The sequence below is a fragment of the Lissotriton helveticus genome, chromosome 1_1 (assembly GCF_964261635.1).
Source record: "Lissotriton helveticus chromosome 1_1, aLisHel1.1, whole genome shotgun sequence".
NCBI lineage: Eukaryota > Metazoa > Chordata > Amphibia > Caudata > Salamandridae > Lissotriton > Lissotriton helveticus.
The window spans coordinates 1257639149-1257653409 of record NC_136057.1 but is presented as its reverse complement, the minus strand read 5'-3'; the positions used below and the strand labels follow the sequence as shown (position 1 = coordinate 1257653409).

Sequence of the window (14261 nt, the reverse complement as noted above, 5' to 3'; positions counted from 1 at the left end):
CAACTACATGGAAGTCTATTCAGAACTTTACCTGATATTATTGCCTAGATTCATACTCCAAGATGACTACAATAGTATGGCATGCCGCTCTCAAACACCTCTTTGGTAAAAGTTTCTTGGGCGGGTATTTGACAAATATGTATTCCATCGTCGTTTAGATCTAGAGATCGCAAGAGGGTTTATGGATAAGCTTACTATTCTATTCTATATTCACTACTATCAGTGGAGATCCTATAATGAACAACTTTTGTTCTGAGTTCTGCATTAACGGAATCTGTGTTGAAGTCGTGAACAACCTTCCCACTTCCCTGGCCTCCATTGCGGTTCGCCTGAATTTGTGACATTGACCTGGTCTATAGTGACCTGATAACCGTGGTCATTGCTTTTGGCTTCCTAGCGCTTGACCTTTTCCTAAACCTTTAAGAAATTGCATTTCTCCAGCACTACTAATTTAATTGTTGTCATTTTGATGTCAAAAAATGTATTAACACAAACTCTATTTTTCTAAATTGGTTTTGGATTTTTTTTGTGCAGTGTTTTTACTTTATTACTGTTTATGTGCTGCATAAAAACATTACACATTGCCTTTAAGTTAAGCCTGACTGCTTTTGTGCCAAGCTACCAGAGGGTTAAGCACCAGTTAATTTATTGACCTTTGTGGTTCACCCTCACAGGGTTTGTGGCTGTTAATTGAATAAGGTTCACACCCCCTCGACCAGCCACCCAATTTCCCACAACTACTGTCAAAAAGATACTAGAATGCACAAAGTTTAATCCTAGTTCTGAATTGAAGGAATCTTTGTTGAAATCATGAAAAACCCTCTGACTTTCCCGTTGTCTAGGGCAGGCTAGCAGTCAACAAACTGCTCACTCACATCTAGTACCGATCAAACGTATAGCACTGTTTCACATGTTAATATTGTTGTTTCATGGTATCTCAAAAAGCCTCTTCTATATTCCTAAAACCCATCGTAATAAACTGCCCTTGGCTTAAAACATCCAACTGTTGCTTCTCCTTTTCTTTCCCATGACCCTTCCCTTCTTTTCCATCCTCTCCATTCCTCCTCTCTCTGAGCACAGTCTACTCTAAGTCACTTGTATGTTTGCCTTACTCTCTATTATTGTATTTCTGCATTTTTGCCAAAACTTATAACAAATCAGTGGATTCCGCTTTCCACTGGGTGACTGTGACCCTGAAAGGTTACACTAAAGAGGCTTGGTAGGCGGGCTGCATGGGGGGAGGGGGTGGCAGACTGAGCAGCATGCTGGATGTGGCCTTGGCGTGGTGGTCACTAGAGCTTCTGGCATGAAATTGCTGGGTACTCTACTGGAGATGGACAGGCTGATGGTAATGAACTATCCTCCAAAACCACAACAGAAACACTTAACCTACTGCTGGCAAGGCTGGGTAGAAAGGTCCAGGCAGCAATTGGTAGTATTAATCTTCTTTAAGCATTCAAGGGTAGAATCAGCCTTGACTGGAAACAGTCGATTCTCATCAAGGACCCAGTTGAATGTAGCGACACAGTGCGGCGAATGGCAACACTGGTGCCGATAGCCCATTTGATGCCGCTGTGGAAACCAAGCCACAACAACCATGCTGAATAGCCTGTGAGAAAAAAGTATGAATGTCTTCAAGAACACCTAGTAGGACTTGCACCACCAAATGCCAGAGGGCAGCCTAGCAGGCAGGAAGCATTAGTGGTCCATAGGGTCAAACTGGTGAGCGAGAAGAGGTGTTTACTTAATGCATTCTCTTGCATCAATCCCTTATCAAGGGGAGTGGTAGGAAAAGTTTTGGGGTTAGTCTGGCTGGTGGAAGTCTGCAATACAAGGCTCTTGGGTGAAGAGTGCTGCGAAAAGTAGGCAGGGTCGTCTGGAGCAGTGCATTGGCATCTGGCCAGTTAACTAGTGGGCCATAACAAGGCTTAGTACAAGATGTATTAGATATGGCGCCTGGGCAGTTTTGGTACTGGAACCGAGGATGGAAGCAGCTCAGATTGTCCAGCTGCAGTGACCAGTGGCAGTATTCAGGTGGTAGGCCTCTCAGCACTGTGTGGTCAGAAGGAGTCGGTAGAGATCCGGAGAGCCAGAGCTGAGCAAAACTCTTTGAATTTGTGCAGTGTGGCTGAAGGCCCGGGAAACTCGAGTTGTGTTGTAAACAAATGTGGAATTGGCTTAAAAATCAGCTGTCTTTGGCAGCGGGAGTGGGACTGGTGGTGCCACTTCATCAAGGAGGTGGGAATGGCACGAATGAGCGGAACTTCGTTTCGACTTCATATGTGTCTTGTGCTAACCTGAGGATTTGGAGTGTGATGAAGACTGGCCTTGAGAGTGGCTCCGTTGACTCCGGGAATGGGAGAGGAACTGGGAACAAGTTTTTGACTTGAAGTGGGACTTAGAGCAGACCTGACGCTTTGTATTCTTGTGCTTAGCAGCACATAGTTTCACCTCACATTCCTTGATGGCCTTCAGGCTCAGCAGTGTGCAGTCTCCGTAGGTCTTTGAGTTGTGGCTTCATTCCAGACACCACAGGCAAACCTAGTGTGGATCTGTCACAGGAACAGACCTGTTTGTCCGTACAGGGCTTGAAACCTGTCGTCTTAGTGGGTGACATCTCTTGCACACTGTTTAAAAATGGAGAGAAAATAACTCACAAACAGCAGTCTCTGAGTAACAAGAGAAGCTCCTGGACCACGTCTACAGGCAAGGAAAGAAAGGAACTGATGTCAGCGTGCGGCAGTGGCACATTTATAGGCTCCACAAGTCACTTCCAAAGTGGAATGGCATCAGTGTTATGATCGCACAGAGCCACCTTAAGATACACAGACAAATTACGAAAAATGTTTCAGGATCCAGTCTGACACCTGGGGAATATTCAATAGGTGAGGAATCAGATTTATTTAAATTCTAATTACACAACGTCATAGTATATTGTTGTGAACCCCAATGTACCCCAATATAGTACTACGTAGTTAAGCAACCTTTTACCTACATCTGTCTTACATTGTTCTACATAATGGGTATGGCGCTGACCTTTTACCTAGTTAGGTGCCACTTGACTGTTGCTAGTTTTCTCTGAAAATTAGCCTCATGTATTATGTATGAGGATTCTCAGTATCATAGCAGCATTACCATCTTCTGCAAACTAACTCTGTGTTAGTGTCACCTCTATAGTCATCCTTACCCACATGCCCATACACTTCTAGGTATAACCCCTGAGGGTACCTTTTGGATATATAAGCACTACATCTTCGCTGTGCAAACTAGAGGAGAAAACGACTTCCATGCTGACACAAGATGCTAAGGTTCCTGCCTGCAAACACTCCAGCACGCAGTGGTCTGACATGCCTTGCAGGGTATAGTTCTTGAGACCAAGATGAGGTCCTTAGCTCTCCCACATCAGGTAATAGGATTGGCTTCATCCCAAGGGGATTCTTGGGGGGGAGGGGGAGTGGAATCACTCTGGACACCAATCCCTTAGTTTATGTTGTCTAAACGCGCAGATCCTATATAGATTTATAGGAACTACATGACAATATGTGCTGCACATCCTCAATCATATATGGGTATTTTAGTCGTGTGTATGTATGTATATTTCAGTTTTTGACAATATCTTAAAAAATCAAAACACTTACGTCCAGTTGCATGTGGCCCTGTTGTGGTACTTGAAGTTATAGTTGGAGAAACAGGCGTTGCTGTACAAGCAAAGAAAAACGATGAGTTAGATTAGACCTGTAATGCTTAAATGCACAACTAACAATATATCATGATTTCCAAAAGTATTATAATTCAAAACGGAAAACTAATGCAATGAAATTAAAAGATTCCTCCTCTTTTCAATTCATGCTAATGTCTTTGAACATTCGACTTTAGATATGGCATGATCAAAGAATAAACTGCATGAACAAGAAGAAATATATGATATCTCTATAGAGGTATTTACCAAAATAAAATGAATGTATACTATTGGCATCCTAGGTGGAGGCCAGTTTTTTCATTTCTTTTCCTGAAAGATTGTAGCACGTTGCCTCTTCATCACTGTCCACCCTTTTTGGGCAATAATGGGCCAGATTTCGAATTTGGAATAAAGAATACTTTGTCTGTCAAACTATTGGTCCATCTGCCATATTTAGAGTCTGCAATACCATCAGTTTTCCCTTGGTAGTGCCCTGTTGGCTTAGTTGACAGAAAACGTATTCTCACAGTCTGACAACATGACCCTATTTACGGGAGATGGTCGACATCATTTTTCTGTCCTTTATTGCCAGCGAAAACCAAGAAGTTACAAACAGAAACAATACCATAATCACCACCACATCCAGGGAAAAAACTACACTTTGGTAATTTGCTTTTGAAAGACAAAACGTTAGCTAGATGGCCATCAAAAAGAGAAAGCGGTCGTCCACCAAACGTTTCTTTCCTTCAGAGGAACCGGCATCACACCTGTTTCCCTGAATGTATATGGATCACAACTAGTCCGATGGTGATCTTTAAATATGATGGTGTTCTATCTGTCAGAGTGGCAATATAATGTTCTCGGTGACCGTCTCTAGGTCGGTGCCACCAGTGCCACCGTGCTGGTCGCTTGCTTGGGAGGGCGCTGTTTTTTTCAAATATATTCTGGATGTAAAAGCAATTTCCGGCAGCAATAAAAATGTCAAGAAAATCCTGGTGATTAGTGGACCTGCTGGAGAGATATTTGGTTTTGTCTAGTGGAAGTATTGACTCACCATAAAGCAGCGCAGAGTATTAATATACCTTCCGTAAAGCATATGTATCATGCAGATCACGGAAGTAACCATAATGTAAATAGTTCAGTGTTTACTGCTCTAGTCAGAGAGATCCTTGTGTTGCTTGGTGTTTGTACGTTAAAGTCCTAACGTAGAACAGTGAGTTATGACCTGTCATAAAAGATCTGCATGTAGAAATGCATGCGAGAGAGCGTGGTTATGGAGATTTGCCGAAAAGCACTGTTGCACTGGGGGCCACCAGCACTAAAGCTGGAGAGTACCTATCACCAAAGCCTTAATCAGGACTTAAGTATTTTACATTTACTTTGAAACCCTAAGAGCTGAATTTGCAATAGAGAATGGAATTTCATGGCTGGATAAAGTTTGTTTCAGATTGGACATGTCCTCTAGTACTAAAAGGTATTTTTGAGATGACATCTACCTTGGGAATTCCAAATCATAAACTGAAGGTGCACCAGATAAAGCAAGAGCTTTTACAGGGAGCAGAAAATGTACACTATTATAGGTCTGCCCCTTAATGTCTTTGTGTAACACAAAGTATGTTACAGAGGGTACATTGAACAATTAACTTATTTTCTCTATTCTTTCCAAAACAGTTGTGTCCTCATTATGGGGGTGGTTGGTGTCTATTACCTGTCAGTAGGCCCATTAGAAACTGATGTGCCAGTACAATCAGTACTACACACTCAGTGTGGTGCCAAATTGCTTTATATTCAAAGGAATTAGGCATACCATGTGCAAATGAGATTCCCTTACACCACTGGCAATGAATACTAAGGTGGAGTTATAAGGGAGGAGGTAGAATGAAAAGCCCAACCACTACTTTGACTAGTACTTAGCTGGTCTACCATTGGGCTGTGTGCAGGACACTGGTTCTGGTGTTCATGAATGCCCTTTCAGCATCTTTGGGTGAGTCGTCTCAGAAATCCCTCCAACCTGTGACACTGCCCCCCTCATGTTGCCAGTTGAATTCATTTTTTCCAGGCGGTAACTTTCAAAACAAGGTGAAAATATATTGGGAGGCAGTAGACTAGACTGCTGGTCATGCAGACATAGGTAACTTTCCAAATGGAATGAAAGTTTAGATCAGCCCAGATGGATAGCTTACAAAACTCACACTCATGTACCGAAGTAAAGGTAACAGAAGTTTCTTGCTTAGGCTTCTGTACAAAGTACAAAACAGAGAAAATATACAGTTATCCCTTAAGCTGTTCCACAGATATAGAGACCAGAGGAGTAAATTACCCAAACAGTCATTTCAAAGGCTATTGGAAATATCGCTATCCTCTTTTAGGCACGCACATAAGTAAAAAGATGCAGGATAGGCACCATCTGAATATAGTTTGCAGACACCTGTCAATTCTGTTCCTAATATTATATGAACATGAAACTCCTCCATCCAAGGCCAGTCTTCTTTAGAATTTTCTGCTCCATATTTAATGCCTCCATTGCCCTGAAACATAATAAATGCTCAGATACTCGATGGTGCTTTACTCTAATCCATGCAAGGCAATGATTCTACTCCTGAAATTCTAATGAAGAAATCCTTTCATTTGAATAACCTTTGGGTTAGTCTATATTCAGACCCAGCAGTATATTGCCATTGGAGGTACAGTATCAGAAAGAGATGAAACTACTGCTTCCACTTGGAAAATGGAAGTCAGATTAAAGAGAGAAATCTTTTAGGAGAAACAGTGACGTGTTATGAGCAGACTCTAAAACAAGCATCTCAACCATCTTACTATAATTCCTTTCCGGTTAAGCTGGCAAGGTAAGTGATGGATGTGAGACTGCAACGTCGAATTTAGCACCGTCTAAAGAGGCTAAAACAGGTAAAATAACTGACTTAAGCTCAACATATGGCTTTAAAAATTATCAATTTTCCTCAAGCATATATATATATATATGTATATGAGGCAACCTCCGTCTCCTCGCGCACTCGTTCTCCCACGACTACGCCTGTGAACACAGACAAAGGACCAAACCTTCTTGGATGCTGTTAATCTTTATTCAGCTGTCGCCATAACGTTTCGGCACAAAGCCTTGATCACATATATATAGTTTGTAACTAAATAGCATATGTACAAATTTTGCAACTCTAACAGCCAATTGCCCCCTCTCCCCCTCTCAAGACCCTCATCTCAAATAGGGTAAGGCGCATCCTGGGTAATACATCTTGTTACATTCCATGGAATATAGATGCATGAGGCTAAAGGGACGAAAAACATTTCAGAATCTGCTCGGTGATAGAAGGAAATAGCTGCATTGCAGTGCCTTATATTGTGTCTTATAAATAAAGGTTGTATATACACTTTCCGAACTGGTGAGGACTTTGTAAAGAGTATCATTAAGTGGAGTAGGATTAATCTCCGCCTTGTTTGCAATTGCAAGCAGCTAATTCTTTATTGTTTGTTGACCAGTTGTTGATCAAAGTTTTGACTGGCAAAGTGCCCAGTGTAAATTTGATAGACAGTGACCTTTTCAGTGCCGGCAAGAGACCAAGACCACTTAGACTACCAGCCCTGTGTTTGGTTTGATCACCAGGAACCATGTCATAAGGGAGCCCCACTGTTCTACTTTCTTATGGGCCCAATACTTATACTTCATCAATTGCAAGCTTGAAGGAGTCATTGACTCTGAATTAGGCCTGAAATCCGCGCAGCCCCAACGTCGAGGATGATTGAAATATAGATAAACCATGGTAGCTTTCTTGAGCTGCTGCTCGACCAGTTTTCACTCAGGCTTTTGAATATATGGCCATTTTGGGTTTTGTCCGAATTTTCACCCAGTGCAGAACAGGTTTGAGGGATCAAAGCGCTTTAATGGGCCTCAGATCCAAGTCCATCCTTAGAGCGGTCATTGGGGTCCCTCTTCCCAGGCAGAAATGGCTGCGCAATATTCAGTTTTCTGAATTGCTTTGGTAAGCTCGTAATGCTGAGGACAAGAACCTGCGACCGCACTTGTTCAAGAATCTGGGTGAGAGCCTTGCTATACTAGATCAGGGTGGATTCACTTTTGGATAGCTGTGCAGCTCACAATTGATTCTCATCGAATGGGATCCCCATATAGCCATAGTATTTGATTTGTGCTGAGGGGCTGGCCAAAAGTGAACTTCAAGGTTTGCAGAGGATTTATTATAAAGATTTTTTTTTTTATTTAACAAATCCATTAAGCAATTTATACATCAATAGCTCAGTGCAAGATAAAAGGAGGGAAAAATACTGGGATTTTGTCTCCTCCGATGACTGGAAAGCGCATTTTCAAATTCAGAAGGCTTCATTAATAAAAATATTGAATAAGAGAAGCGCAAGCACCAAGCCTTGTCTTATGCCGCTCTTTAGCTTAGACAGCTAGGTTGGAAAGCGGGCACATCCTTTTTGTTCTCTTCACAGCTCTGAGACAGGCTGCTCCAGCCAACCCAGATGCTTCACTCATGCAGCATGACAGCAATGTCTGGATTGGATACAGACCTATGGGAGCTGTGGGACCTCGCACTTGGAGGAGTCTGGAGCCGAGGACTGGAGAACACCCAGGACATGTTGCAGGCTAAGGCAAGGAAAACATTTTTTTTCATTTTTAAATGTTTATGTTTTTTTAATTAATTTCGCCTCTCCACTTTTGTGGGTCACCAACCGCCACTGACATATTATGCATCCTGATTGCTTGGTATCTTTTTTAATCTAGCCAGGAGTGGTGATAATATTCAGGCTTCCATTTGGTGAGATAGGACTTTCCATAGATTTTACCAGCTCCTTCCAGTGAAAGAATTGGATGATAATTAGATGGATTGTTTTGTGAGCCATTTTTGTGGAGAGGGACTATGCCTGCAGATTTCGACGAGGCCGGGACCACTTTATTTTCCTTCCCAGGATGCATTAAATGCTGCTGTTAAGACTGGGGTACAGGTTGGCAGGTCTTTGCGATATGCACAACTTGACTCTCTGTCTGGTCTGGGGAACTTGTTTGGTTTTTGGATAAGAATGTCTGCGTGGATTTCCTCTTCCGTGAGCTTATGGCCAAATCCACTTAGATTTTGTAGGTCTGTCAAAGTGATTGCAGAACTTTCTGGATGAGCCTCTCTCTCTTGCTATGTACATTTCTACAAAAGGATTAACTCATAGTCCAGATGTCACTACTGTTTCTGGGTTTCTTGGCTGGACCTTCACAACCCCAGTAACCAGAATCCAAAAGCTTGTATTATACTTATCTCCTAACGACTTTCTGAAGATAGGCCTGCCTTTGAAATCTACATGGCTCGTCATGAAATTATTGAGATGTTTATATTCCTGTGTCAATGACTTCTGACACACTTCACCATTGTGTATATGATGTCTGATTCCTGGAGCAATTGCTAATGCCTGTTTCAACTTTGTGCATTTAGAATTCTATTTTTAATTTAGTGCTAGAGCTGACCTTGATTGGGCAGTTATCAGCAAGGCTTGTTAATCTCCTTTGTATTTGAAATTTCTGACCAGCAGCCAAATTAGATGTTTCCTTTAAGATTAACAGATCTTTTTGTGCTGGCAGCCAGTGGTTATGGACTTCTGAGCTGCAAGGATTATTGAGGTGGATGGGATACCAAGAGATGGGTTTTCTGCTGGGTTTCATTAAAAGAGTTCATGGGGCCATTGTACAAGAGACACTTCCATTGGTTGTGTCCAAAGGGAAGGATCAAAATAGCAATTATAAGGTTGTGGTCACTTTCAAGTTGTCTTGTGACTGCCATGTCAACAATTCAGTTCCAGGATTCCGGAATGAATAATATGTCATCTGTTAAACTCTCCCAGCTGCAAGAACCTAAATTAGTAGGCATTATGGCCATTGAGAGGACAACTGTCATTTGAACATTGGAAGATGTTAAACTTCTGTCCTTAGCTGGTGGATTCAAAAGTGGCAAATCAGGGTGCGGGCGGGATCATCTCCTAACCTCCACCTTGACTTGGTCAGTCATAGGCGTATCTGGCTAGGTGTTAAAATCGCCACATAGCATCAAGATGCAGGGTCAGGTCTTCGTTCTTTTGTCTGGTGGGTGTGATGGAATTCTGCTTTGTGCATTGTTAATACAGGTGCTTATTAGATTTAGTGTTGATAAATGATCTTTCTGATTTCATGGTGGAATATAAACATTGAATAGGTCAGAGACCCATGATTTGAGGCTGAATTTCAAGTGCTCAATATTATTTCTATTTTCCAATTTGCTATTTTCCTGCACCTGATGCTTGGAGATTAAGTGCAACCTAGATTGTTAGGACTCCCATTGGTCTGCCCTTACTTTCTTTAATTTCAAGTAGAGAGTAAGCAGAGAACCCTAATTCCGCATTATTTAGAGCCTAGGTCTCTTGGAAGCAGCATATGGTATGTGTTTTGAAGCAGGAAATCAATTTTTTGCCTTCCAATTTCAGCTGCATTTTGGTCAGTAAAGTTCCTTAAAAATTAAAGACTAAAATGAGTTGGTCCAATGCCCAGGAATCTTTTTCATCAATTACCCTTAAAAGGCAAACCTCACTCGTATATTGGTGTCTTAATACAACAACTGAACTATTACCTCAAGGACATAATTTATTCAGATCTGCACCAGAATGTCCAGCATAAACATTCAACACAATTTAATAGGTGATAAATGATATACATTGATGGCCTAGCAATAGTAGTAGCAATTCTGGTGTCAGCAAAAAGTAGAATGAATAAGGAGCCATGACAAGTGTCGATCTGTCACCAACTACACATCTATGGCTATGCTAAACACTTAAAACAATTAGAGGGGAGCTTAGCCATAATTTGCAGTATGCACACTTAAGAAAGCATTTTTCTGGAAATTGTCACATAAAAAAAGTGATGATTTGTAAATCATCAATGTATTATTGGACTATCCTGGGAAAATGATTATATGTAAATTTGTTTTATAGATTGCATGTAATATATTACTCTGTGTTCTGTTATACCTTGATATACCTCTACTAGCAGGTGTTTTGTCTCTGCCTTCTAGCAGAACGTCATTAAAGGAGTCATCCAGTAACACTTTATCTGATACTCACTCTATCTAGCCACAGATTCCTTATCTTAGAATATACCCCAGGCATCAGACTGGACCAGAATTATTTTTGACAACTGGTTTGCGTTTCTTAGGCCCTTTGAAGGGTCACCTTCACACTGTAATCAGTTCACAGAGCAGGGAGGATTATAAGGAATCTGTGGCTAGCAAGAATCTCTTCCAGATAAGGCATTACAGAAGGTTAGTAACTTGTTCATGTTGTAGAACTATCTAGTTGCAAATTCAATCAATCAATCAAACAATATGTATTTATAAAGCACAACAGCTACCTTGTTGAAGGTGTCCCGGCGCTAGAATTCCTTACCTTAGAATAGATAACCAAACAATGCCCCCTCTGAGGTGAGTCTGTGAAACCTATATGTTATGTTATGTTAGGTGAAATTTGTAGAGCGCACTGACACCATAAGTTTCCTGGCACTGAGGTGTGTAGAGATTGCAAGGAGACAGGCTAGCCGGTCAGAGTGAAGAGTCTAGTTTTTAGGAGTTTCCTAAAATTCAGAAGGGAGCAGCTGGATTTGATTGGCAGGGGAAGGGGGTTCCATAGTTCGGGGATCAGGTGGGCAAACCGTCGGCCGCCAAACTTTTTGAGTTTTATGGTCGGGGGGACCAGCAGATGGAGGTGAGCCGACCGGAGATTGCGCACCGGATGATGCTCCACAATCAGGGTTTTGAGGAAAACAGGACTGGTGCAATAGAGAGCTTTGAACGCCAGACAGCCGATCTTGAAGGCTGCCCTTTGTTCAATCGGCAACCAATGTAGTTTACGCAGCAGAGGTTTAGCAGATTGCCACTATGGGGTTTTAAGAATAAGTCTAGCAGCCTGATTTTGTGCGATTTGGAGGCGGCGAAACAGTGATTGAGGAAGTCCATGATACAAAGAGTTCGAGAAGTCGAGACGGGATAGCACCAAGGAGATTACAACCTGTACCAGTGCTGCGTGCGAAAGTAAATGGGTGATTTTGTGGATTTTGCGCAGTTGGAACATGCTGGAAGAGATCACAGCCCCCACTTGGGCCTTAAGAGAGAGCTCAGCATCGATGACCACCCCGAGGCTCTTCACCGAGCTGGCTGGGGCAGGGGGAGGACCCAGCTCCTTGGGCCAGAACTGGGGGCACCAGTGTGCAAGACTGTTTCCAGGTAAGATAAGCTCAGTTTTTCCGGGGTTTAACTTAAGTTGATTATGATTCATCCACTGCTGTATGTGGAGCATGACGGCTTGAAAGCTGTTTACAGCATCGGGGGAGTTGCGGGGAAAAATGATATGCAAGTCGTCTGCATAATTGAACACTACAATATCCCATCTTTTTAGTGAGTGAATGGCCGGAGATAAAGATTAAATAGCAGGGGAGAAAGGGAGGAGCCCTGGGGGACTCCGCAGGTCGAAGGGACTTTGGTTGCCCTGAAGGGACCCAGACGGACTGCTTGCACTCTGCCCGAGACCCTGGATGCCAGCCTGCTCGACACGGTGAAGAAGGATGTTATGATCCACCGTGTCGAAAGCAGCCAACAAATCCAGTAGTACAAGTGCCTGAGGTGTCCCCTTGTCTGTGTTACCCCTCAGGGCGTCCATTACTGCCAGAATAACGGCCTCAGTGGAGTGGGCCGGCCTGAAACCAGCTTGATTGGGATCAAGGTAACAGGAGCTTTCAATGAAATAGGAGAGGCAGTTGGTAACGTGGGCCTCGAGAAGTTTGGGAAAATAGGGCAGGAGGGAAATGGGGTGATAGTTGGAGAGATTTGCAGGATCGGCTCCAGGCTTCTTCAGCAGGGGTACTAGGACGGCCTCCTTGAAGGAGCTGGGGACCGTGCCAGTACTAAGGGAAGCATTCAGCAAGGGAAGTATGCAATTAGGTAAATTGACACAAACGTCCCGGAGAACAGAGGGGGGGCAGCAATCATTGGGGGAGCCAGACTTAATGCGGGCCGCGAGCTTGGACAGAGAATTTGAGTTATGGGCAGGGAAATGCGTTAGGGAAAGTTGGTTGATAGGGGGAGCATCCAGTGGTCTGACGGAATTGAGGGAAGGAATGGAGTTCTTGATATCAGCTATTGTATTGATGAAAAAGGAGTTCAGGGAGTTACATGACTCTTGTGTTGGGGCCTGAGTGGAAAGGGTTCTATCGTCCGTGGTAAGCTCGTTCATGACTTTGAAGATTTCTCTGGATTTATTGTGGGCGGAGAGAATTCTGTCAGAGACGTGTGTAGATTTGGCCAAAGAGATCGCGCGTTTGTAGTCATTACGAGCTGCGACGAAGGTCGCTCTATCGGAGTCAGAATAATTGCGTCTCCAAATCTGCTCTGACTGGCGTACCTTCAGTTTCAGTGCTTTCAGAGCACTGGAGAACCATCTATGTGAGTTGCTGTGTCTGGTGCGTGGAAATTTGGAGAGAGGGGAGAACTGGTCGCTGGCGGTCGTTAGCCAGTTGGTGGTGTCCCCTTCCATTGACCCGATGGTGGCGTCAGTGTTAATAGAGGAGCGAGTGTTGGACAGGAAAACGAGGAAGCCTTGGGAGTCGTAGGAGCTCCATTTACGTGATAGCCCAACTACTAGGGGGGGAGCCTTGACCCTGCTATTGACTGTGATGGTTGCGTCAATCAGGTGATGGTCCGACCAGATACAGGGGGAGATGACTGGGCGGTATAACGCTAAGTCATGGGTCCAAATATGGTCAAGGGTATGACCCTTGATGTGGGTGGGCATGGAGACTTGTTGAACCAGATTATGGGGCCGATTAGGATGGCGGACGGACTTGCGTCCGTCCGCCATCCCAGAGGTGGAGGGACCGTCTGCATGGACTGCGGAGGTCCCTCCGTGCAAATCAGGATGTGACCGCCACCCTGGCGGTCACATCCTGGATATTTAACATTGCGGCGGGTGCTGCTTCAAGCAGCACCCGCTGCAATGTTAAAAGTGCATGTGTAACATTTACATGCACAAAGCGGCAGGCACCGCGCGGTGCCTGCCGCTTTGTGCATGTAAATGCTGGGGGGTACCATAGGTACCCCCCATGTGCACCCCAACCCACCTACGCCCTGGGGGCCCGCAACGGGCCCCCAAAAGCAAAAGTACACATGCTTTTCCACGGCGGAAAAACCGCCGCGGAAAAGCATGTTTACTAATGCTTCCTAATTTGGCTGGCGGTGTCTGATAGACACTGCCAGCCAAATGAGAGCTTTTCCGCCGCGGTTGTAATCTGACCGCGGCGGAAAAGCAGCGGACAGAATCCAAGACCCACCAGCCATCGTAATGCGGCGGTGGGTCTTTGGTGACTCCGCAGAGGATTTTCCGCCTCCTCCGGGCCGGAGGTGGCTTCCGCCGGCCCGGAGGAGGCGGAAAATCCTCTATCATAATCGGCCCCTAAGGCTGGTAAGGGCTTCGAATAGTTCCACGAGAACCTGCTTTGGCGTCATTATACCAGTAATTAAAGTCGCCAAAGAGAGCAACTCTGGCGTGG

General features: G+C 43.9%; 1 protein-coding gene across 1 annotated transcript in view; it reads right to left on the bottom strand.

Moving 5' to 3' along the window:
- Positions 1–14261, bottom strand: part of MUC19 (mucin 19, oligomeric) — a 1331159-nt gene that overhangs the window by 718922 nt on the left and 597976 nt on the right. Inside the window, exon 61 of the mRNA XM_078649731.1 lies at positions 3639–3698. Within this exon, the coding sequence (XP_078505857.1) occupies positions 3639–3698 (60 nt within the window). The remainder of the gene's footprint in view (positions 1–3638; positions 3699–14261) is intronic.